Genomic DNA, 23,520 nt, shown 5'->3' on the forward strand with positions numbered 1-23,520 from the left:
TCCAGTTCAGTTTCTGGTCAATGGTAACCCCCAGGATGTTGATAGTGGGGGATTCAGTGATGGTAATGCAATTGAATATCAAGGGGCGATGCTTGGATTCTCTCTTGTTGGAGACGGTCATTGCCTGACACTTGTGTGGTGTGAATATTACTTGTCACTTGTCAGCCCAAGCTCGGATATTGTCCAGGTCTTGCTGTATTTGGACATGGACTGCTTCAGTATCTGATGAGTCGTGAATGGTGCTGAACATTGTACGATCATCAGCGAACATCCTCACTTCTGACCTTATGTTGGAAGGAAGGTCATTGATGAAGCAGCTGAAGATGGTTGGGCCGAGGACACTACCCTGAGGAACTCCTGCAGTGATGTCCTGGAGCTGAGATGATTGACTTCGAACAACCACAGCCATCTTCCTTTGTGCTAGGTATGACTCCAACCAGTGGAGAATTTTCCCTAATTCCCATTGACTCCAGTTTTGCTAGGGCTTCTTGATGCCACACTCGGTCAAATGCTGCCTTGATGTCAAGGGCAGTCACTCTCACCTCTCGGGTGTGGCTCCAACAACACTCAAGCAGCTTGACACCACCCAGGGCAAAGCACACCGTCCACCACCTTAAACATTTACTCCCTCCACCACTGATGCACAGTAGCAGCAGTGTGTACCATCTACAAGATGCACTGCAGAAACTCACCAAAGCTCCTTAGGCAGCACCTTCCAAACCCACGACTGCTACCAATTAGAAGGACAAGGGCAGCAGATAGATGGGAACATCAGCACCCGCAAGTTCCCCTCCAAGCCACTCGCCATCCCGACTTGGAAATATATCGCCGTTCCTTCACTGTTGCTGGGTCAAAACTCTGGAACTCCCTTCCTAACAGCACTGTGGGTGTACCTACACCACATGGACTGCAGCGGCTCAAGAAGGCAGCTCACCACCACTTTCTCAAGGGCAATTAGGGGTGAGCAATAAATGCTGGCCCAGCCGGCAAAGCCCACATCCGATGAAAGAATTTAAAAAATGAGTGGGTAAAAGGCCGAAAAATAGGATTAGCAAAGACAGCTTTAGTTGAAGGGCTAACAATGGCACCCACGCAATGGGCCAAATTTCCTCTTCTGTGCCGTAACCTCTATGCCAGGGCTCAATAAGACAGAAATAGTGGAGTGCAGAAGGAAAAGAGGACATTGCGAAAAGAAAAGAATTAAGATGCTTAAGGACTAAATATTTAAGTCTGTTGGCATTGCACTGTGTTCTTCATCGACATCATTGTACAAAGACTGAGATTGGAAGAACTTCCAAATGATTGAAAGGTACAATTTGCCAACACTCTAGCTGTAGTTGCTTCTAGATTTCACAGTTCAATTATTGGGCTCGTTAGCAATTTATCCAAAAATGTTAGGAAATAGAGATAGTTTAAGTAAGTTATATTGGGATTTGTGAGTGTTAGGATTGAGTTTTAGCTTTAAAGTTTAAGTTTGATTTGTATTTTTGTATCTGTGTGTTAATAAAGGTCAAATGGAGTTTTAGTTTAACCTTAAAAAGGTGCTTGCATTTCTATTGAGTTTTACAACCCCTAAAGAGAAGGACCCCTAAAGAGAAGAGAAATACAAGGGTAGACGAATTGAACTGTTGCCTAGAAACAGGGGGCCAGTAAGTCAGGTCCATCCCACACACACACACAAACACACACACACACATAGAAGAGAAACAGCAGTGGTTTTGAAAGCTGTTCGAGTGAAATTGGTTCTGAAAGTTGCTGCCAGGAGAGACTGGAGCAAAGGGGACAGATAGCCAGTCCCAAGCTAAAGGAAAAACCCTCAAAGTCCAGGGAAGTGGAAGAGGGGAAAGTCCAAAGCAGACCTCCCAGTCCAAGAAAGGACAGGAACCTGGGTAAAGGTCCTGTTAAGTGAAGCTAAGAGTGAGGGGCAGAGAGAAAGGCTCCAAGCTTCCAGCTTTAAAGAGACAAAAGCTGCAGAAAGCAGATTTAAAGTGAGAACAGCTTGCAAGAAGCAAAAAGGCCCAAAGAGGCAACTGAAGGTCTGTAACTCTTTGCTGGGGGCATGTGAAGCAGTGGTATACTGTTGGCAGTTGAATCAGAGGGACAGTGTGTGCGGAAGACAGCTTAAATGCATGTGGTGACCCAGGGAAGAGGGACATCAGAAGAAGAGTTTGAAACCCTGGAGGCGAGGTCTTGGAGAGTGGAGATTGGAAACCCTCGTGTGAAGGATGGAGTGCAGTGAGACTAGTTGATTCATGATGTGACAAGGGTCTGGGGGGAGTTGAGGAGAGGCCCATAGCATCTGTCTGGGGTGGCATCTGTCACTTGGTTTCAGAGTGTGGTGTGTCTGACCACAGGTCGCCTATTGGTTTACATGGACTGTGTACTTACTGTGAACATTAGAGTATAAGATATCTTTTGTAACTTGTGTTATCCTTACAAATCTGTATATATCTGTAAAGGTATAGTTGTGGGTGAAGGAGTATTGTAATATAGTTCATCTTTTCTTGCTTAATAAACGTTTTATTCTTTTATTAAAAGTTCATTAGCTGACTCCGGTGACTCTGTTCAATAGTTACTCTCCACATATCTACACAAACAAATACAAGTTATCAAGCTGGGTTCCTCTCTGGGATCAGGTTTGTCCAGGGGGATCTCAGCTGGGGAATTAAAGCAAAAGCATTTTCAACTCAGAACCTCCAAACGATTCACATGGAATTGAACACGTGCTCTCATCCATAAAAACAGGGATGTGCAGAGGGAAGACTACCACGGAGTGAGGTGCAGACGGAGTGTGTAGTTGGAAATGTGGCTCAGGTGGGAATTTGGTGGAGACACAAAGAGGTGCTTCTTTTTCTGCTCCTTTACAGCCTTAAGGAGCTGATGAGTTTCCTTCCTTTGGCTCCAAACTAGGTGAGTGCAACTTTCTATTACTTTATCCGTGTAAATTATTAACTAATTGACTAATTAAATAAAGAAGGTTTGACAGAAATGGCAGGACTGGTGGTGTGCCGTGACTGTAGCATGTAGGAATCTGTGAAATGCACTGTGATCCCTCACAACCATTTCTGCACCTTAGGCAACTTTGACTCAGAGTTGATGAGCTGGAGTCTGAGTTGTGGACATTGCGGAGGATCAGGAAGGGGGAGAGTCGCCTGGATACTTTGTTCCAGGAGGCAATCAGGCCCCATAGGTTAGGCAGAACTTTAGAGTTGGTCACTGGTCAGGGATAGGAGGGTATTACTGCAAGTCAGGCAGGTATGGGGAACCAGCATGTAGTGATGGAGGAACCTCAGCCACTGACTTTGTCCAACAGGTATGAACGAGGTGCTTGCTCCCTGTGTGGATGAGGAGAAGGACTGCACAGCAGTGAATGAGCAGACTGGCCATGATGCCATGGTGAAAATACCACTCCTGTGGGTGCAGTGAAGAGGAATGTGGTAGTGATAGGAGACAGCATAGTTGGGGGGTAGGTACTGTTCTCTGCAGCCCTGTGATCGGGAGCTCTGAAGGTTGTGCTGCCTACCTGATGTCAGGGTTAAGGACATCTGCTCATGGGTGGAGAAGATCTTGGAGTGGGAGGGGTAGGATCCAGTTGTTGTGGTCCATGTAGGAATCAACAACATAGGTAGAGCCAAGAATGATGTTCTGTTATGAGAGTTTGAGGAGTTAGGATCCAAATTAAAACACAAAGCATCAAAGGTAATCACCTCTGAATTGTTATGTGAGCCATGCATCAATTCTCATAGGGTCAAGCAGATTAGAGAATGAAAAGAGTAGTGTGGGAAGAAGGAGTTTCGATTCATGGAGCACTGGCATCAGTTCTTGGGGAAGAGTGAGCTATTTCCTTGGGATGGGCTTTACTTGACCTGACCTGGAACCAGTGTCCTGGCCCATCATAAAACTAGGACTGTTTAAGTTAACTGAGTGGGGGTGGGAGGGGAAAGGGTTGAGGTGAAGGGAAATTTAGAAATCTAAAGAGGAAGGTCAAGGCATCTGAACAGTATAGCGATGTGGGTAAAGGGACAGAGAGTTTAACAAAAATTGTACATCATCGAATAAGGTCAATGCAGGGAATAGAAGTAAAAACAATGAAATTAAAGGTTCCTTATCTGAATGCATGAAGCATCTGCAATAAGACAGGTGAATTAGTGGCACAAATAGAGGTAAATGATTTCGATCAAATCGCCATTACAGGGATATGGTGACAAGGTGATCAAGGTTGGGAAATAAATATTCCAGGGTACACTATATTTCAAAAAGACAGACAGAATGGAAAAGGAGGAGGGGTGGCCCTGACAGTGAGGGATGTCATAAGGACGTGAGTGAGAAAGGATCTGGCCTCAGAAAATCATGAAGTAGAATCAGTATGGGTGCAAATTAGGAATAGCGAGAGTCAGAAAACACTGGTGGGAGTAGTTTATAGGCCCCCTAATGATAGTTATACTATTGGGCAGAGCATTAAACAAGAAATTATTGGATCTTGTGACAAATGATATGAAATGAAATGACTTTAATCTTCATAAAGACTGGGACAATCAAATTGGCAAGTATGGTCTAGAAGATGAATGTTTTCTTGACAGTTTCTTAGAGCAATACATTTTGGAAACAATAAAAATAAAGTTATCTTCGATCTAGTATTGTGTAATGAAGCAAAGTTAATTTGTTTGCAGACAGAAAGAACATGTACATACATTGCTGTTTCAGCTAAACAAAATAAGCCACAGACATTCACTGATTCATTCCTCAGGGCAATGCTTTGACCAATCAGGGTCAAGCTGCCTGATTTAAATTTCAAACAATGTTTGGCAGTTAACCATCAGTCACCATCAGTGGTGTATTCTCCATGGCAATGCCACTTGCCAACCAAACAGCACTCTCCTCACATACAGTATAAATTGTTGTTTTCCCCCTTATATTGGTATTCTTGCGAGTGTCCTGATGAGTGCAAGACAAAAAGCCTAGACATGTCTCTTTTTTACAGCAATACTCAAGTTCTGTATTACCAAATGATTATTAATTAGTCATGTTGTAGTAAAAGATCCACTGGGAAATAGTGATCATAATACCATTGAATTCCATGTTAAGTTTGAAAGTGACATATTCCAATCACAAACAAGAATCTTAGCACATGCCAATTACATAGGCATGAGGGGAGAACTGGCTAAGGTTGATTGGGTAAATAAACTAAAAAGTAATGGAGGTAAATGAACAGTGGGAAATATGTAAAGAAATAATTCAGGATGTTCAACAAAACTACATTCTATTGAAAACCAAAAATTCAGCAAGAACGACCCATCCGTGGCTCACTCAAGAAGTTAAGGCTCGTATAAGGTTACAATGTTGCAAAAAAACAGTAGCAAGTCGGAGGGTTGTGGGTGTTTTAGAAACCAATGAAGGGCCACCAAAATGTTGATAAAAAGTGAAAAAAATAGAATATGAGTAAACTAGCAAGAAATATAAAAAAACAGATCGCAAGAGCTTTTATAAGTATATAAGAAGGAAGGGAGTAGCTAAAGTAAATGTTGGTCCTTTAGAAGCAGTGACAGGAGGAATTATCATGGGGAATGAGGAAAAGGTGGAAGCATTGAACAAGTATTTTGTCTCTGTCTTTACAGTTGAAGACACAAGTTTCATACCAGGGATGGACAATAGATAACTAGGGGGCTAAAAAGAGTGAGGAAGTTAATATAAGCAGAATAAAAGTATTGTGGAAATTTAAGGGATTAAAATCCGAAAAATCCTCAGAACCTAATTGCTCACACCCTAGGGCCCTGAGGTAGCGGCAGTAGATTCTTTAGATTGGAAATGGTCCAGATACTAGATTGGAAATTTGCAAATGTTGCACCACTTTTCAAGAAAGGAGCGAGAAAGAAAACAGTGCACTACAGGTCAATTAGCCTAACATTGGTTGTTGTGAAAATCTATTCACAGAATCACAGAATCACACAGTGCAGAAGAGGCCCTTCGGTCCATCGAGTCTGCACCAACACGTGAGAAACACCTGACCTACCTACCTAATCCCACTTACCAGCACTTGGCCCATAGCCTTGAATGTTATGACGTGCCAAGTGCTCATCCAGGTACTTTTTAAAGGATGTGAGGCAACCCACCTCCACCACCCTCCCAGGCAGCACATTCCAGACCGTCACCACCCTCTGGGTAAAAAAGTTTTCCCTCACATCCCCCCTAAACCTCCTGCCCCTCACCTTGAACTTGTGTCCCCTTGTGACTGACCCTTCAACTAAGGGGGATAGCTGCTCCCTATCCACCCTGTCCATGCTCCTCATAATCTTGTACACCTCGATCAGGTCGCCCCTCAGTCTTCTCTGCTCCAATGAAAACAACCCAAGTCTATCCAACCTCTCTTCATAACTTAAATGTTTCATCCCAGGCAACATCCTGGTGAATCTCCTCTGCACCCCCTCCAGTGCAATCACATCCTTCCTATAATGTGGCGACCAGAACTGCACACAGTACTCCAGCTGTGGCCTCACCAAGGTTCTATGCAACTCCAACATGACCTCCCTACTTTTGTAATCTATACCTCGATTGATAAAGGCAAGTGTCCCATATGCCTTTTCACCACCCCACTAACATGCCCCTCCACCTTCAGAGATCTATGGACACACACGCCGAGGTCCCTTTGTTCCTCAGAACTTCCTAGTGTCATGCCGTTCATTGAATATTTCCTTGTCAAATTACTCCTTCCAAAGTGTATCATCTCACACTTTTCAGGGTTAAATTCCATCTGCCACTTATCTGCCTATTTGACCATCCCGTCTATATCTTCCTGTAGCTCAAGACACTCAACCTCACTGTTAACCACCTGGCTAATCTTTGTGTCATCCGCAAACTTACTAATCCTACCCCTCACAGAGTCATCTATGCCGTTTATATAAATGATGAATAATAGGGGACCCAGCACAGATCCCTGTGGTACGCCACTGGACACTGGCTTCCAGTCACTAAAACAGCCTTCTGTCATCACCCTCTGTCTCCTACAACTAAGCCAATTTTGAATCCACCTTATCAAAGTACCCTGTATCCCATGTGCATTTGCCTTCTTTATAAGTCTCCCATGTGGGACCTTGTCAAAGGCTTTGCTGAAGTCCATATAACCTACATCAACTGCACTACCCTCATCTACACACCTGGTCACCTCCTCAAAAAATTCAATCAAATGTGTTAGGCATGACCTCCCTCTGACAAAGCCATGCTGACTATCCCTGATCAAACCTTACCTCTCCAAGTGGAGATATATTTTCTCCTTCAGAATTTTCTCCAATAGTTTCCTAACCACTGACGTGAGACTCACTGGTCTATAGTTCCCTGGCTTATCTCTACAAACCTTCTTAAATAGCGGAACCACATTAGCTGTTCTCGAGTCCTCTGGCACTTCCCCCGTGGCCAAAGAGGAATTCAAAATTTGGGTCAGAGCCCCTGCGATCTCCTCCCTTGCCTCCCTCAGCAGTCTGGGACACAAATCATCCGGAAGTCTTAATAATACACTTTAAAAAGTACAGTATGATTCAAACAAGTCAACATGGTTCTACTAAAGGGAAATCCTGTTTGACAACTTTATTAGAATTATTTGAGGATGTAACTAGTAGGGTAGATAATGGAGAAGCAGCAGATATAGTATACCTGGATTTCCAAAAGGCATTCAATGAGGTGCCACACAAAAGGCAAGATAAGGTCTCATGGAGTTGGGAGTAATATGAATAGAGAATTGGCTAATGGGTAGAAAGCAGATAGTGGGCATAAATGGGACTTTTTCAAGTTGGCAGGCATTGAATAGTTGAGAACAAAAACAGAATTACCTGGAAAAACTCAGCAGGTCTGGCAGCATCGGCGGAGAAGAAATCAATTAACGTTTCAAGTCTTCACGGCCCTTCGGCAGAACTGAAGCATAGTTAGGAGAGGGGAGAAATATAAGCTGGTTTAAGGTGGGGGGGGCGGGGGGGGGAGAGAGAAGTTGAGGGTGTGGTGATTGTGGAGATAAGCAAGCAGTGATAGGAGCAGATAATCAAAAGATGTCACAGACAAAAGGATCAAAGAGGTGTTGAAGGTGGTGATATTTGTCTAAGAAAAGTGCTAATTAAGAATGGAAGACAGGACACTCAAAGTACAGCTCTAATGGGGGTGGGGTGGAAAAGACTAACAAGGTTTTAGTTTTAGATTTAAAAATAATGGAAATAGGTGGGGAAAGAAGAATTTATATAAATTATTGAGAAAAAAAAAGGGGGGGGAGAAACGGGGTGGGGATGGGGGGAGGGGGAGTTTAAGATCTAAAGTTGTTGAATTCAATATTCAGCCCGGAAGGCTGTAAAGTGCCTAGTCGGAAGATGAGGTGCTGTTCCTCCAGTTTGCGTTGGGCTTCACTGGAACAATGCAGCAAGCCAAGGACAGACATGTGGGCAAGAGAACAGGGTGGAGTGTTAAAATGGCAAGCGACAGGGAGGTTTGGGTCTTTCTTGCGGACAGACCGCAGGTGTTCTGCAAAACGGTCGCCCAGTTTGCGTTTGGTCTCTCCAATGTAGAGGAGACCGCATTGGGAGCAACGAATGCAGTAGACTAAGTTAGGGGAAATGCAAGTGAAATGCTGCTTCACTTGAAAGGAGTGTTTGGGCCCTTGGACGGTGAGGAGAGAGGAAGTGAAGGGGCAGGTGTTGCATCTTCTGCGTGGGCATGGGGAGGTGCCATAGGTGGGGGTTGAGGAGTAGGGGGTGATGGAGGAGTGGACCAGGGTGTCCCGGAGGGAACGATCCCTATGGAATGCCGTCGGGGGGGGGTGAAGGGAAGATGTGTTTGGTGGTGGCATCATGCTGGAGTTGGCGGAAATGGCGGAGGATGATCCTTTGAATGCGGAGGCTGGTGGGGTGATAAGTGAGGACAAGGGGGACCCTATCATGTTTCTGGGAAGGAGGAGAAGGCGTGAGGGAGGATGAGCGGGATATGGGCCGGACACGGTTGAGGGCCCTGTCAACGACCGTTGAGTACTGCAAGGATCAGTGCTGGGGTCTCAGCTATTTACAATCTATATTAATGACATTAATGAAGAAGCAGAGAGTAATGTATCAAAGTTTGCTGATGATACCAAGCTAGGTGGAAATGTAAGCTGTGGGGAGGATATAGAGAGGCTGCAAACTGACATAGACAGGTTAAGTGAATGGGCAATTAGATGGCAGATTGAACATAATGTAGGGAGTGTGAAGTTATTCACTTTGGTCATAAGGATAGAAAAACAGAATATTTTGAAAAAGTGTGAAATTGTAAATGTTGATGTTCAGAGAGATTTGGGTGTACTTGTACAAGGAACACAAAAAGTTAACATACAGTACAGCAGGCGACTAAGGCGGCAAATGGCATGCTGGCCTTTATTGCAAGGGGATCGGAGTACAGGGATAAAGAAGTCTTGCTATAATTGTACAGGGTGTTGTTGAGACCACATCTGGAATAGTGTGTGCAGTTTTGGTCTCCACATTTAAGAAAGGGTACATTTGTGTTGGAGGTGGTACAGCAAAGGTTCACTGGATTGGTCCCTGGGATGAGAGGTTGTCCTATAATGAGAGGCTGAGGAAATTGGGCTTATATTCATTGGAGTTTAGAAGAATGAGAGGCGATCTCTTTGAAACCTATAAAATTCTGAAGGGGCTTGATGGGGTGGACACTGAGAGATTGTTTCTGCTGGTCGGAGAATCTAAAACACGGGGGCACAGTCTCAGGATAAGGAGCCGATCACTTAGGACTGAGATGAGGGGAAATTACTTCACTCAGAATTCTCTACCCCAAAGGGTTGTCGATGCTCCATTGTTGAATACATTTAAGGCTGGGATGGACAGGTTTTTGGTCTCTCAGGGAATTAAGGGATATGGGGAGCGGGCAGGAAAATGGAGTTGAAGCCCAAGATCAGCCATGATGGTATTGAATGGGGGAGCAGGCTTGATGGGCCGTGTGGTCTACTCCTGCTCCTATTTCTTATGTTCTTCTGGCTTTTACTTCTTCAACCATAGGAATGCCAACTCTGACAGGATGTAATCCTGGCATTTCATCACATGACCTCCACCCTCCAATCACTTGTCTCCCCCCCACCCCCCAACCCCAATCCCACTGGTCGCTCAATGCATCCAATCACGTGGCTCATGTGTCCTGCCAATTGGAAAGCGAACAGACTCTTTGTTACCTGCTTGAATGATTCTTAACTCTCTGTCAAGCTTCCTTTTCCTTCCCAAACTCTAACATTTTTATAATCAATAAACAACAAACACACCAAAAGGATTTAATTTGTTTTATTATGAACAGCCCTTGGATTTGCCTTAAGATTAACCTTTCACTCCTGTAGAGTCCAAGACAATCCTGGAGGGTGTGGTAAGCCATCTGTCCTGGTGGGTGGGGGTGGGGGTGGGAGTGGCTTTGCAAGGTTTAAATGCAGGCACACTCCTCAGTGATAATATTGGGGATAGTCTCGTATTTGAAGGTGTAGCCGCTATCGGAGGTTGTCCTGACCCTCAGTGGTTTCATGGTTCCGGGGACCGAGGTGCAGCAGACCTTGAGGCCAAGGCTGGAGGTAAGCTGATTGGAGTTGGAGCAGGTCCCATTGCAGTAGTAGAAGGTGAAGACGCTGGGTTGGACAATCCAGTTGCCCCATCCCAATTCCTCGAAGGAGATGTTGACGGCAGAGCGGTGGCAATCGTCGTGGATCAGCTCAGCCGACGGCGGCCTCTGCAGGAGACTGACGTAGGCCGGGGACCAGGGGACCGTGGAGCGTCTGGATCGAGAGGGCCCTGAGGTCCTTGTGGACGTCTGGATGAAGGGCATGTTTACCTGGTCCATCACACAGTGGCAACCTGGGCAGTTGACCTGCAGAAAAAGTATCTTGTGCGAGATGTACGGGAGGAAGTGCTCAGAGATGTGAAAAATGGCCCACTGCCCCTCAACCACCACGCTCTCAGCTGCCTGGGCAAAGCTGCCAGGCTCAGTGAGGAAGTACAGCTCAGCAGGAGGGTCAGTCCCAGGGGGCAGCTGGACCCCAGCGTAAAACCAGAACTCAGCAGAAGTCACTCGGCAACGGTGGGAGTGCAAGGATGGCTGAAAGACATAGCTGTAGTTACCCACAAATCCCTCATAGCGTAGGTCACATGGGATGCCTGTAATTAAATGGAGAAGGAAGGGTTACAAATATAAAAGTGTATCAAACAGAATGATTTCCATTTGTTTGTCACGTCTAAGCCTCATTCGTGGTTTGCTGATTAGGATTCGCCCACGACTATGCCATTTTGTATTTGAAAGTGCAATCTTTCACATTATTGGCTTTCCCAACTCCCCAACCACCCAAACACATTTTGTGTCATCTGCAAACTTCAGCTGCAATCATTGTGGATTGTGTCAAATGTGCAATCTCAGCCACCCCCACCCCAAACCCACCGAGCTGTTGTTTTCCAGCGGTCACTCAGTGGGCGATGCTTTTGCCTCTCACTCAGGCAGGTTGTGGGTTCAAGAACCACTCCAGAAACTGGGGCAAACAATCTAGGCTGACCCTGCAGTACTGAGGGAGTGCTGCACTGTTGGAGCTGCCTTCTATCGGGTGAGATGCTGAACTTGTCGGCTCTCTCAGCAAAGTGTGTGGAAGATCCCATGGCAATTGGTTTGAAGTCGAGCAGGGGGTGGTGGGGGGTGGGGGTGGGTGGTGGGGTTCTTGCCTGTGTCCTGGTTAATATTTATCCCTCAATATTCATCACTCTACAAATATCTGCCCATTATCACAATGCTGGGTGTGGGAGCTTGCTGTGCACAGACTGGCTGTCCTTAACAACAGTGGGTACACCTTAAAAAGTTCTTCATTGGCTTATGAAGTGCTTTGGGTCAACCTGAGGTGGCGGAAGGCGCTATGGAAATGCAAGTCCTCCTTTTCTACACAGAAAACGGAGACAATCAACAAGTTTGACCGGAAGGAAAGTGCAGCTTACTGGTCACAGGGAATGAAATGATCTCTGACTTGTCACCATCCTGGTCGGGTCTTTGGTGGCCAATCCAGCGGGTGATGCGCCGGGCCAGGCGGCGGTTCTGGAAGGGATTGCGCCGCAGCTGCGGGCTGGTTGCGTCGCAGGTCAGCGGGGGTTCCGCCAGCCCCAGGTTCCGCAGAATCGCCTCCTGCACCCTGGCAATGACAGCGTCCTCGCTGAGGCTCTGCATCCAGCAGGAAGCGGCCAGCACAGGGACCAGGCACATCAGAGTCAGCAGGACAGCCAGCAACATGCCCAGGGACACAGAGAGTGCAGAAAACTTGTGAGAGAAGGGCAGCCCAGACATCGAGGCAGAGACAGAGACAGAGAGAGGGAGAGAGTGAGAGAGGTATTAAGGGAGGGAATGGTGAGCAATAAGGACGGAGAGTAGGAGATACACGCGATAGGTAGCGAGAAAAGGGTGATTGAGGTGCAAAGGGATTAGAATCGCAGAGAGGGAGAGACAGAGAGGAGGAGAAAGAGACAGGGCAAGATCCAGAGAGAGAGAGAGAGAGAGGCACAGGTACAGACAGAAACAATACAGAGAGAGAGAGAGAGAGGCACAGGTACAGACAGAGACAATACAGAGGGAGGGAGAGAGAGAGAATGTGTGAGAGTTTGAGCGACACAGAGAGTGAGGGAGAGACAGAGAGAGGAGGAGGAGAAAGAGACAGGGCAAGATCCAGAGAGAGAGAGAGAGAGAGGCACAGGTACAGACAGAGACAATACAGAGAGAGAGAGAGAGAGGCACAGGTACAGAAAGAGACAATACAGAGAGAGAGAGAGGCACAGGTACAGACAGAGACAATACAGAGGGAGAGAGAGAGAGAGAATGTGAGAGAGTTTGAGCGACACAGAGAGTGAGGGAGAGATAGAGAGTGAGAAAGAAAGACAGACAGACAGCAAGGCAGCGAGAGGGAAATTGAGAGAGGGGGAGATCCGGAGAGAGAGAGAGAGAGATCCGGAGAGAGAGAGAGAGAGAGGTACACTCACAGATAGAGAGGCAGAAGTGTACTCACCACTGAGAGACAAAGAGCCAGCGAGACAGAGAAGGAGACAAAACGGGGATACACAAGGAGAATGTGGGAGAGGTGGGCTGAGAGATTCAGACACAGGGTGAGACCGAAAGGTAGACAGACACTGGGAGAAAGTGAAAGAAGCAGCGAGAGAGAGAGAGAGAGAGAGAAACAGAAATAAAGGTGGAATAAAGCAATGGGGACCAGAGGGACAGAGTTGGAAAGACAAACGGGTCAGTCACAAAGAGAGTGCAAAATGAGGCAAGACCTGGGACTGGACAGAGATAAAGATGTGGACAAGAGAGAGAGAGAGAGAGATAGCAATGTCCTTTTATTGTGGTCTTCAGAACTCCTGCAGCCCCAGCAGACGCCTCCTCAGATGTTCACTTGAGGGGAGGTTGAGCTGGCAAACTTGTCATTCGCCCTGGAGGAGTTTGGTCAAGTGTGCTGCCCCCTCAGCCTAGCTGCTCTTTGTCTCTCTCTCTCTCTCTGTCTCTCTCCTCTCACTGAGCTGCAGTGGAGTGCGAAGGAGCGAGTGGGTCCCACTCACTATCAGGGCTCTGATAGTCTAGTGACACTGGGTACATCCTCCCAGGATTGTTGTCAGGGCAGTGACGCAGCTCTGTGTGCCTGAGTTCACTGTTATCTCAGCTGCATGAGAACGCACAAAGCTCTATCTGTGGAATTTCTTGTTTTGGGCTCAGGCAATAAAGGAACCGCCGCCGTCCACCAGCGACTGAAATTCAAACAAAGGCTAATCTCGGAGACAAGACAGAACCAAACCAACTCTTCACAGATTCCAAAACACCTCCTCACAGCTCTCAGCAGGGGTGCGAGGTCACCTCCTTTAGTCACCTCCCCTGCCTTTCGCTGCCTGACCATCCCCCTCTCCCTCTCCCTTTTGTTAGTCTGGGATGGGGAGAGAGCAGGGGCAAGTGGGGTTCATTTCGGATTGATACAGCAGTTACAGAAAGAACTTACATTTCGCAACCTCAAGATGCCCTAAAGCACTTCACAGCCAATCAAGTGCTTTCGAAATATAGTCACTGTTGTAATGTAGGAAATGCAACAGGCAGTTTGTGTGCATGATGCTGGTTGAGGGATAAGTATTGGTCCAGGAACTGGGGAGAATGCCCCTTCTCTTCAAAACAGCACTGTGAGATCTTTGATGTCCACTAGGGAGGGCAGACAGAGCCTTAGTTTAATGTCTGACAGTGCAGCATTCCCTTCAGTTCCTCACTGGGAGTGCCAGCCAGGACTTTGTGCTTAAGTTTCTCCTGTGTGAAGTCCGAACCCACAGCTTTCTAACCCAGAGCGGTGAGGATGCTGCCCCATTGAGCCAGAGTCACTGGGTGTGCGCAACTTTTCAAGAACGATCCCTTTAGGTGGCAGGTTTCACTGCACGGACCTGGCTTATAGTCACCGATCCATTTCACAAAGGGGCCTGAAACACACATTAAGGCTCCCAAATTGTGTTTGAAATGTGGTCTCAGGTTATTTTCCAGCCGAGTCTTCTCAGCGTAGCCAGGCTTTCTAACCGATACAGAACGTGGTACACTTATAATGCAGAGTATGTGTGCGGGCAGCACGCACACTGGTCCCTGCACAGTCCTTGTTTCCACTCAAAGAAACAGCCATTTACCCCGTTGAACATTTAGGCCGGAACACTGAAGAAACCTTTTCACAGAATGCCAATGGATATTTGCAGAACGGTGACATCATCGGGAGAGATCAGCACCTCGGTGATAAATTTCTTTATATATAGAGGACTCGACACAGTGTCAGTCTCCAATCACCCCGTGGCGTCACAGGGAATGCACGACGTGCCTTGCACGAAAGACAGGAATATTCCAGATGGTATCGTCTAAATACAGGAACTTTCCTGAGAGGTCGCTCACTGTGACGAGATACGAAATGGTCACAGTCCCAACCCAGTGTAGAACAATAGGTAGATCTCAGGGTGAAGGGACAGACATGGGAAAAGTAAGAGAAAAACTTGCATTTATGTCACACCCTTCACAATCCCAAACCTCCTTCCATCCAATGCAGTAAAGCCACTATTTTAATGTAGGGAATGGAGGGGAAACAGTGCCATAGTGATCACTGAACTAGACTAATTCTCTGGGGACATGGGTTCGAATCTCACCATGGCAGCTGGTGGAATTTAAATTCAGTTAATAAAATCTGGAATAGTCTCAGTAATGGTGACCATCACAACCATCATCGAGTGTTGTAAAAACCCATCTGGTTCACTAATGTCCTATAGGGAATGAAATCTGCCATCCTTACCTGGTCTGGCCTACATGTGGCTCCAGACCCACAGCAATGTGGTTGACTCTTAACTGCCCCTCTGAAATGGCCTAGCAAGCCACTCAGTTCAAGGGCAATTAAGGATGGGCAGCAAATGCCCACACCCCATGAAATAATTTTTTTTAAAAATGGCAGCCAATTTGTACACAGCAAGCTCCCACAAACAACAATGTGATAAATGGCTGGATAGTGATAAATGAGGCTGAGAGTAGTACCGAGGGAGTGCTGCAATGTTGGAGATGCCATCTTTCGAATGAGGCCCTGTCTGCCTTCTCAGGTGAATGTGAAAGACCCCACGGCACTCTTTCAAACAAAGAGTGTCTTGTCCAGCATTTACCATCCAATCACTAAAAACAGATTATCTGGCTGTTACTGCACTCCCATGTGCAAATTAGATGTTGTGTTTCCCACATTATAACCGTGACTACACTTCAGAAGTACTTCATTGGCTATAAAGCATTTTGGGACATCCTGAGATTGTGAAAGGTGCTATATAAATGCAAGATCACTTTCTGTCTCTCTTTCTCTCTGTCCCCCCCAGACCCTCGCTCTAACTCTAGCCGGCTGGAGCAGTGTATGTCGAGTCCAATCTGCACTTCCTCACTTAGGTTCAGCTGCTTCATATCAAATGTCAAGGCAGTTTAGATCCTTCTAATTCTGTCGGCCTCCCTCCCTGTGTCTCCCACCCCCATTGCTTGGCTAAGATAGCACAAATCCTTCTGCAATGTCACTTAAAGGCAGACGCATACCACCTCGCTTCCCTCCTGGGATGGCCAATTCTGAATCCCCGCCACAGAACAGATAAGGGCCTTTGAATTCTTGTACAGGATGTGCAGCCACTGGTGTCCCCACCTCCTCCCTTCCCACAGCCAACTTTCTCTTCATAGGCTGCTCAGTCAATGAATGGCTGCCCCCTGTGCAACCTACTCCCTGCAACCCCCCCCTCTCCATCCCACCCACTTAGCACCACCCACCAGTCCAGCCTTTATTGGTGTTGTCAAACTAGGATTACCATGGGGTATGCTGGGAGGAAAACCAGCTGGACAAACACCGACACCTTCAAACAATGAGCTACAGAGCAGCGTGGGAGGACAGAGAGCAACTCCGACAGGCTGAGGGGAACAGGGTAGGCACGGAAATTTAAAAGGCACTTGCCGCTGAGAGGGGCTATTCCTATGGGACAGGATTGCACACTGTAACACTGAGATTCATGGAGAAGAGAGCTTAAGCAATAAGCTTCCCAGCAGAGTGTAGGTAGCTCTGAGGGAGAACTCTTGAAAGACAAACTGCTCCCTGCCTATCCCTGAACCCTCAGCCAACTGGCCGGTAAGTAAAATATCCTGAATCATTTCATTCTGTGCTGTCGAAAACAAGTAGCGGTGAAGTGCTTTAAGAGTGTATCGGAACTCTAATAGGGATATCAAATCACTTAATGTGTTTGAGGAATGAGGGGTACCTGATTGGGCAGAAGTCATGCTGCAGCTTAGCAAAGCCCTGGTCAGACCAGACCTGAATTACTATTAGAAGCTCTGGGCACCACACCTTATCCATTATAGTCCGGGATCTTCTCCTTCTCCTCTTCTTAGGCAGTTCCCCAGGTTCGAGGGTGACTTGCTCCCACTCCGGTCTGGTAGTTTCTGAGCTGGCTGATCGGCCCAACATGCGATCTGCAGACTCTGCCACATGCGGGGCAGGTGGTGTTGAAGGGGTTGGGTGGGTGGGTTGTTTGGGGGGGAGGTTTATGCACTCCCTCCGAAGCCCTGACTTCGCCTCTGTACACTCCCAATGGAGTCCCTTTGTGTTCATTGTTTTCCGAATAAAACTTGTCCATTCTGGTCAGTCACGGACCAGGGTCTCCCATGAGTCGATGGGGATGTTTGGCCTCTTCAGAGATGCTTTGGGGACATCCCTAAAACGTTTCCGCTGACCTCCTGGGAGTGTCCTGCCCCGACTGAGTTCCGAATAGAGCAGTAGCTCCGGGAGTCTGGTGCCAGGCGTATGAATGATGTTTCCCACCCAAAGAAGCTGGTTTGAGGTGATTAGCACCTCGATGCTGGGCAAGTTGGCTTGAGAGGGGGTCCTGCTGTTGGACCACCTTTCTTGCCAGTGGATCTGGAGGATACTGTGAAGGCATCGCTGGTGGTACTTCTCCAGTGCTTTGAGGTGCCTGCTGTAGGTTGTCCAAATCTAGGGTAGTAATAGTGTAAAGGGCACAGAGAGGGAAAAATGCCTTGGGCATGCTCAGGTATGATTCCTGCCTAACAAGGAAGGATTTGGCTCCACGGAATGAGGTGGGTCATGTGGATCATGTCAATAGGGAAACATGATCATAGTATCATCAGATTTAGATTAACCATGGGAAAGAACTAAGAAAAATCTGTAGTAAAAATACTTATTTGCAGGAAGGCCAATCTCAGTGGGTTGAGAATGGATCTGTCCCAGGGTAAATTGGAATCAAAGATTGACGCTCAGAACTGAAGTTGGCTTTAAAGAGTTCAGGTATAGTCGAGGTACATTCCTGCGAATGGGAAACAGAAAGCAAACAAACCCAGAGCTCCCTGGATGATGAAAGAGATAGAGAGTAAGATGAAGCAGAAAATGGAAGTGAGAGGCAAACAGAGAGTATGAGAGGAGACTGGCATCTAACACAAAGGGAATCCAAAACTCTTCCACAAGCATATAAATAGTAAAAGGAGGAGGGGGGCCAATTAGGGACCAAAAAGGAGTTTTACACATGGAGAGAAAGGGCATGGCTGAGGTATTAAATGAGTACTTTGCAACTGTCTTTACCAAGGAAGAAGGTGCTATCCAAGTCATAGTGAACGAGAAGGTTGTTGAGATACTGGGTGGGCTGAAAATTGAGAAAGAGGAGGTACTAGAAAGGCTGGCTGTACTTAAAGTTCATAAGTCACTGAGACTTGGTGAGGAGTATCCACGGATACTGAGGGAAGCAAGGATGGTAATTGCAGAAGCAGTGTCCATAATCCTCCGATGCTGCTTAGATACGGGGGCTGGAGGGGGGTGTGGGGGGTAGAGGGCTGGACAATTGCTTACATTACACCCTTGTTCAAAAATGGCGGGGAAGATTTTAAAAATGATAGTCCGGGATGGAGTTAACAGTCGTTTGGACAAATGTGAAGTAATTAAGAAAAACCAGCGTGGATTTGTTAAAGCCAAATTGTGTTTAACCAAAACAAAAACAGAATTACCTGGAAAAACTCAGCAGGTCTGGCAGCATCGGCGGAGAAGAAAAGAGTTGACGTTTCGAGTCCTCATGACCCTTCAACAGAACTGAGTAAAATTAGGAGAGGGGTGAAATATAAGCTGGTTTAAGGTGGGGTGGGGGGATGTGGGGGGAGAGAAGTTGGGGGGCGGTGTGGTTGTAGGGACAAGCAAGCAGTGATAGGAGCAGATAATCAAAAGATGTCACAGACAAAGGAACAAAGAGGTGTTGAAGGTGGTGATATTATCTAAGAGAATGTGCTAATTAAGAATGGATGGCAGGACACTCAAGGTACAGCTCTAGTGGGGGTGGGGTGGAAAGACTGACAGGGCATTACAGGTATAGATTTAAAATTAATGGAAATAGGTGGGAAAAGAAAAATCTATATAAATTATTGGAAAAAACAAAAGGGAGGGGGAAGAAACGGAAAGGGGGTGGGGATGGAGGAGGGAGTTCAAGATCTAAAGTTGTTGAATTCAATATTCAGTCCAGAAGGGTGTAAAGTGCCTAGTCGGAAGATGAGGTGCTGTACCCCCTTTCCGTTTCTTCCCCCTCCCTTTTGTTTTTTCCAATAATTTATATAGATTTTTCTTTTCCCACCTATTTTCATTATTTTTAAATCTATACCTGTAATGCCCTGTCAGTCTTTCCACCCCACCCCCACTAGAGCTGTACCTTGAGTGTCCTGCCATCCATTCTTAATTAGCACATTCGTTTAGATAATATCACCACCTTTAACACCTCTTTGATCCTTTTGTCTGTAACATCTTTTGATTATCTGCTCCTATCACTGCTTGCTTGTCCCTGCAACCACCCCACCCTCAACTTCTCTCCTCCCCCCCTACCTTAAACCAGCTTATATTTCACCCCTCTCCTAATTTTACTCAGTTCTGTTGAAGGGTCATGAGGACTCAAAACGTCAACTCTTTTCTTCTCCGCCGATGCTGCCAGACCTGCTGAGTTTTTCCAGGTAATTCTGTTTTTGTTTTGGATTTCCAGCATCCGCAGTTTTTTTGTTTTTATCTTTGTGTTTAACCAACTTCATTGAGTTTTTTTGATGAAGTAACGGAGTGAGTTAATGAGGGCAATGCAGTCAATGTGGTTAACATGGACTTTCAAAAGGAACTTGAGAAGGTATCACTTTGTCAGCAAAGGTTGAAGCCCATGGAATAAAAGCAACAGTAGCAGTGTGGATTCGAGGCTGGTTGAGTGACAGGAACCAGAGAGTACTGGTGAACAGTTCTTTTTTTGGATTGGAGGAAGGTTTATAGTGGAGTTTTCCAGGGCTAGGTGTTAGGAGCCCTGCTTTTCTTAATGTTTATTAATTACATGAACTTGCAGGGCACAGTTTCAAAATTTGTAGACGTCACAAAAACTGGAAGGATTGTGAACTGTGAGGAGGCTAGTGATAGACTTCAAGAGGACAGAGGTAGGTTGATGGAATGGGTGGACAAATGGCAGGCGATATTTAATGCAGAGAAATGTGATGTAATTCATTTTGGTAGGAAGAATGCAGAGAGACAATATCAAATAAAGGGTACGACTCTACAGGGGGAGCAGGAACAGAGAGACCTAGGTGTATATGTACCTAAATCATTGAGTCTGGCAGGACAGGTTGAGAGAGCGGTTAATAAAGCATACAGTATCCTAGGCTTTATCAACAGGGGCATAGAGTAAAAAAGCAAGGAGGCTGTGTTAAACTTGTATAAAACACTGGTTTAACTGGATATTGCGTCCAGTTCTGGGTGCCATGTTTTAGGAAGAATGTGAAGGCATTAGGGAGAGTACAAAAAAGATTCATGAGAATGGTTCTTAAGAGTTGAGGAACTTCAGTTACGAGGATAGATTGGAGAAGTTGGGACTGTTTTCCTTGAAGGAGAGAAGGTTGAGAGGAGATTTGATAGAGGTGTTCAAAATCGTGAGGGGCCTGGACAGAGCAGAAAGGGGAGAAACCGTTCCCATTGGTGGAAGGATCGAGAACCAGAGGATACTGATTTAAGGCGATTGGCAAAAGAAGCAAAAGCGACGCAAGGATAAACTTTTTCACACAGCGAGCGGTTAGGGTCTGGAATGCACGGCCTGGGTGTGTGGTGGAGGCAGGTTCAATCATGACTTTCAAAAGGGAATTGGATAAACACATGAAGGAAAAATATTTACAGGGCTACAAGGAAAGAACTGTGAGTGAAGCTGGCTGAATTGTTCTTGCAAAGAGTCAGCACAGGTTCAATGGGCTGAATAACCTCTCTCTGTGTTGTAAACATTCTATGATTCTAGGATATATTGGCTGTGGGGGGCGTGCAGCCTATATTCACCAGGATGATACCTGAGCCCCAAGGGTTAAATTGCGAGGAGAGATTACAGAAACTAGAGTTTTATTCCCTGGAAGTTAGAAGGTTAAGAGGCCATTTGATCGAAGATTTCAAACTGTTAAGGGGAATAGATAGGGTAGATAGGGAGAATCTATTTCCCCTGGTTGGAGAACCTTGGCCTAGAGGACAGAGTCTAAAATTTAGGAGTGAAATTAAGAAACACTTCATCACACAAAGGGTGGTAGAAATTTGGAATTCTCTTCCACAAAGGATAGTTGATGCTAGATGAATTATCAATTTTAAACCTGAGATTTGTGATGCCTCATGTGCTTTTAGAAAAGCATATGTTTCCTTTATGTGCAATGTATCCCTTAAGAAGAAGGTGAAGTGGGAGTACTTTGAAAGAGGGTTAATTGGTTTTCGAATGATGACATCATTAGTTTCCAAGAAATGCCCATATGACCTGAGGCTGCCATGGGGATGAAGAGCTAAGAAGCAAAGGGTAAATTGAAAACTAATTGTAGTAGAGTTGGGTTTCTGTTTAACAGTTCAGAATACACTGAGAATTTGTGTGAGAGAAAACAAGCAATGTTCTCTCTGAATGGAACAGTTTTCTGTTGGGTGGCTTTTGAACAGATCCTTGTGATAAAGCAGAACTCAGAGGATAGAGCAGTGAATGTGTTCCGTTGTGTGTTATATGTTTAGAAAGGATCAAGTGCTGAAGACCATAATACCATAAGACCAAAAGACGTGGGAGCAGAAGTAGGCCATTTGGCCCATGTCTGCTCCACCATTCAATGAGATCATGGCTGATCTGATAATCCTCAACTCACTTCCCTGCCTTTTCCCCATAACCCTGATTCCATTATTGATTAAAAATCTGTCTAATCTCTGCCTTGAATATACTTAATGACCCAGCCTTTACAGCCCTCTGAGGTAAAGAATTCCACAGATTCACTACCCTCTGAGAGAAGAAATTCCTCCTCATCTCTGTCTTAAATGGGCGATCCATTACTCTGGGATTATGCCCTCTGTCCTGGACTCTTCCACAAGGGGAAACAACCTCTCAGCATCTTATATGTTTCAATAAGGACAGGAAGAACAGGGGATTTTGGATTGGAAAAAAAGCCCACTGCTGCTGTTTCAGTGTTTCCAGAGCCCACCAGACCATTTAAAGGGCTCAGAGAAAGGAGTCTCTGAGGATTCTGTGTCATCAGGACTTCTCTGATCCAAGTGAGAGAGAGTTCATAAATGTGTGCCTTGTCAGTAGAATGTGACTCAAGGGCTGAAATGATTGAGTAAGAAGTGAGAGATCCTACATAGTAGAGGTCAAGTTGAAAAGACTGTGAGATTGCATGTGATAGCACATTTGACGGAAAGTAATGCAAGTATATAAGGTGCATTTTTGTGGTATTGACTGTTTAGAGTGAAATTTACCTCTTTGTTTAAAATATCCTTTGCCTGCAATTAACGTTTGAGCTATGTTGATTTTAGATGGTTTTTTACAGTTTTAAAAAGTGAAATTTTGTCCATCAGTTTACTTTCCTTTGGCTTCATGGGGATTCCATTCTTTTTTTAAAATGTTATCCATCTCTATGGGGATAGTGACAGATTGATAGATTTTTGTTATCCAAAGTGTTATGGACGGGAGAGTGTTTTAATTTAAACAGCGCTGATTTCTCCTCTCACCACCCGTCATAAACAGAAGGATGTTTTGATTTTGACCTCCCCCTTTATAAGCGGTGGCATATTTACCAACCCCTCAGTTTTGGTGTGATCCAATTTCTATTAATAACCCCACAGCAAACTCAAGGTAGGGTGAACTCAGCGGGTTAGTTTATTCGCGCGCACACAAAACGCTAGAGGGGGGTGTTACTATGTAGTCCCCCTGTGCTTTCATACAATAAACAATAGAAAAAGAAAGGCTTATAGGCCAAAGACCACAGAACAAAGAATTATTGTTTCACATGAATCAAAAGCCCAATGATGTATTCCTTCATAGAGGTTGGCAGGTTGAAAACTGATGCTTGATAATTCACTTTTCCAGTAGAGATGACTTCCACGATGAGTTAGGCACATAGAGATGAATTAGTCTTGTAGGCGATGATATATAAGTTCAGAAGTTCCAGTAGAAACAATATAGATGGGGCCGGGCATACAAACCTGGACAGAGCCCTTTTTCTGTGCTGCTGTTTGGTAGCTAGAAGATGGCAGACTGATTTGCAGTACAGCAGCACAGTATAACTGGTTCTTCCAGCTAGGGGCATCATGTCACATGGCTCCTGCCTCTCTACTTTGGCTTTGAAAAAGGATGTATATTCTTTTGTCTGGGTTCCTAAGATTGTTAATGTTCTAACCATTAAGAATTTGAAAGGAAGGTTACAGGACTCTTTGCCCTAGCAGACTAGTAGACTCTGGTGGCCAGGCCTGACTTATGTAGATGGCCTTTGTATAATTTACTTTGAATTTGGTCTCTGCAGCCCACAGGGGTTGTTAGCATCTCTTCAGAGGTAAAGGGGTGCAAGGTGCTGTCATATTGCCAAATAGTTCTTATTGTTTGAGGGTTGCAGCCAGACATGGTTTCAGTCATTTTAAAGTGTCCAGTTTTTAAATTTTAGAAAGTAGCTATGAGGATATATATATATATATCTCTTCTAAAA

General features: G+C 45.6%; 2 protein-coding genes across 4 annotated transcripts in view; one reads left to right on the plus strand and one right to left on the minus strand.

The window, feature by feature from the left end:
• Window positions 1–10,310: 10,310 nt before the first annotated feature.
• On the minus strand, window positions 10,311–12,399 carry inha (inhibin subunit alpha). The gene is made up of 2 exons (XM_078552705.1): window positions 11,967–12,399; window positions 10,311–11,147 (listed from the first exon to the last, which is right to left on the minus strand). The coding sequence occupies exons 1-2, from the start codon at window positions 12,307–12,309 to the stop codon at window positions 10,423–10,425; spliced, it is 1,068 nt and encodes a 355-aa protein (XP_078408831.1). The 5' UTR covers window positions 12,310–12,399; the 3' UTR covers window positions 10,311–10,422.
• A 3,964-nt stretch (window positions 12,400–16,363) lies between these two features.
• Window positions 16,364–23,520, plus strand: part of obsl1a (obscurin like cytoskeletal adaptor 1a) — a 99,249-nt gene continuing 92,092 nt past the window's right edge. For all 3 annotated transcript variants that reach the window (XM_078552676.1, XM_078552677.1, XM_078552678.1), the window contains exon 1: window positions 16,364–16,654. The gene's annotated coding sequence lies outside the window, so the exon portion shown is untranslated. The remainder of the gene's footprint in view (window positions 16,655–23,520) is intronic.

This window comes from Cetorhinus maximus, chromosome 11 (genome assembly GCF_964194155.1).
Source record: "Cetorhinus maximus chromosome 11, sCetMax3.hap1.1, whole genome shotgun sequence".
Classification (NCBI taxonomy): domain Eukaryota; kingdom Metazoa; phylum Chordata; class Chondrichthyes; order Lamniformes; family Cetorhinidae; genus Cetorhinus; species Cetorhinus maximus.

What these genes read in the sequence shown, in the direction of transcription:
- inha (XM_078552705.1), bottom strand. Translation starts at nt 12,309, where the DNA reads ATGTCTGGGCTGCCCTTCTCTCACAAGTTTTCTGCACTCTCTGTGTCC. An exon ending in CATTTCATTCCCTGTGACCA is followed by an intron (nt 11,148 to 11,966) that starts GTAAGCTGCACT and finishes ATTTAATTACAG; the next exon opens with GCATCCCATGTGACCTACGC.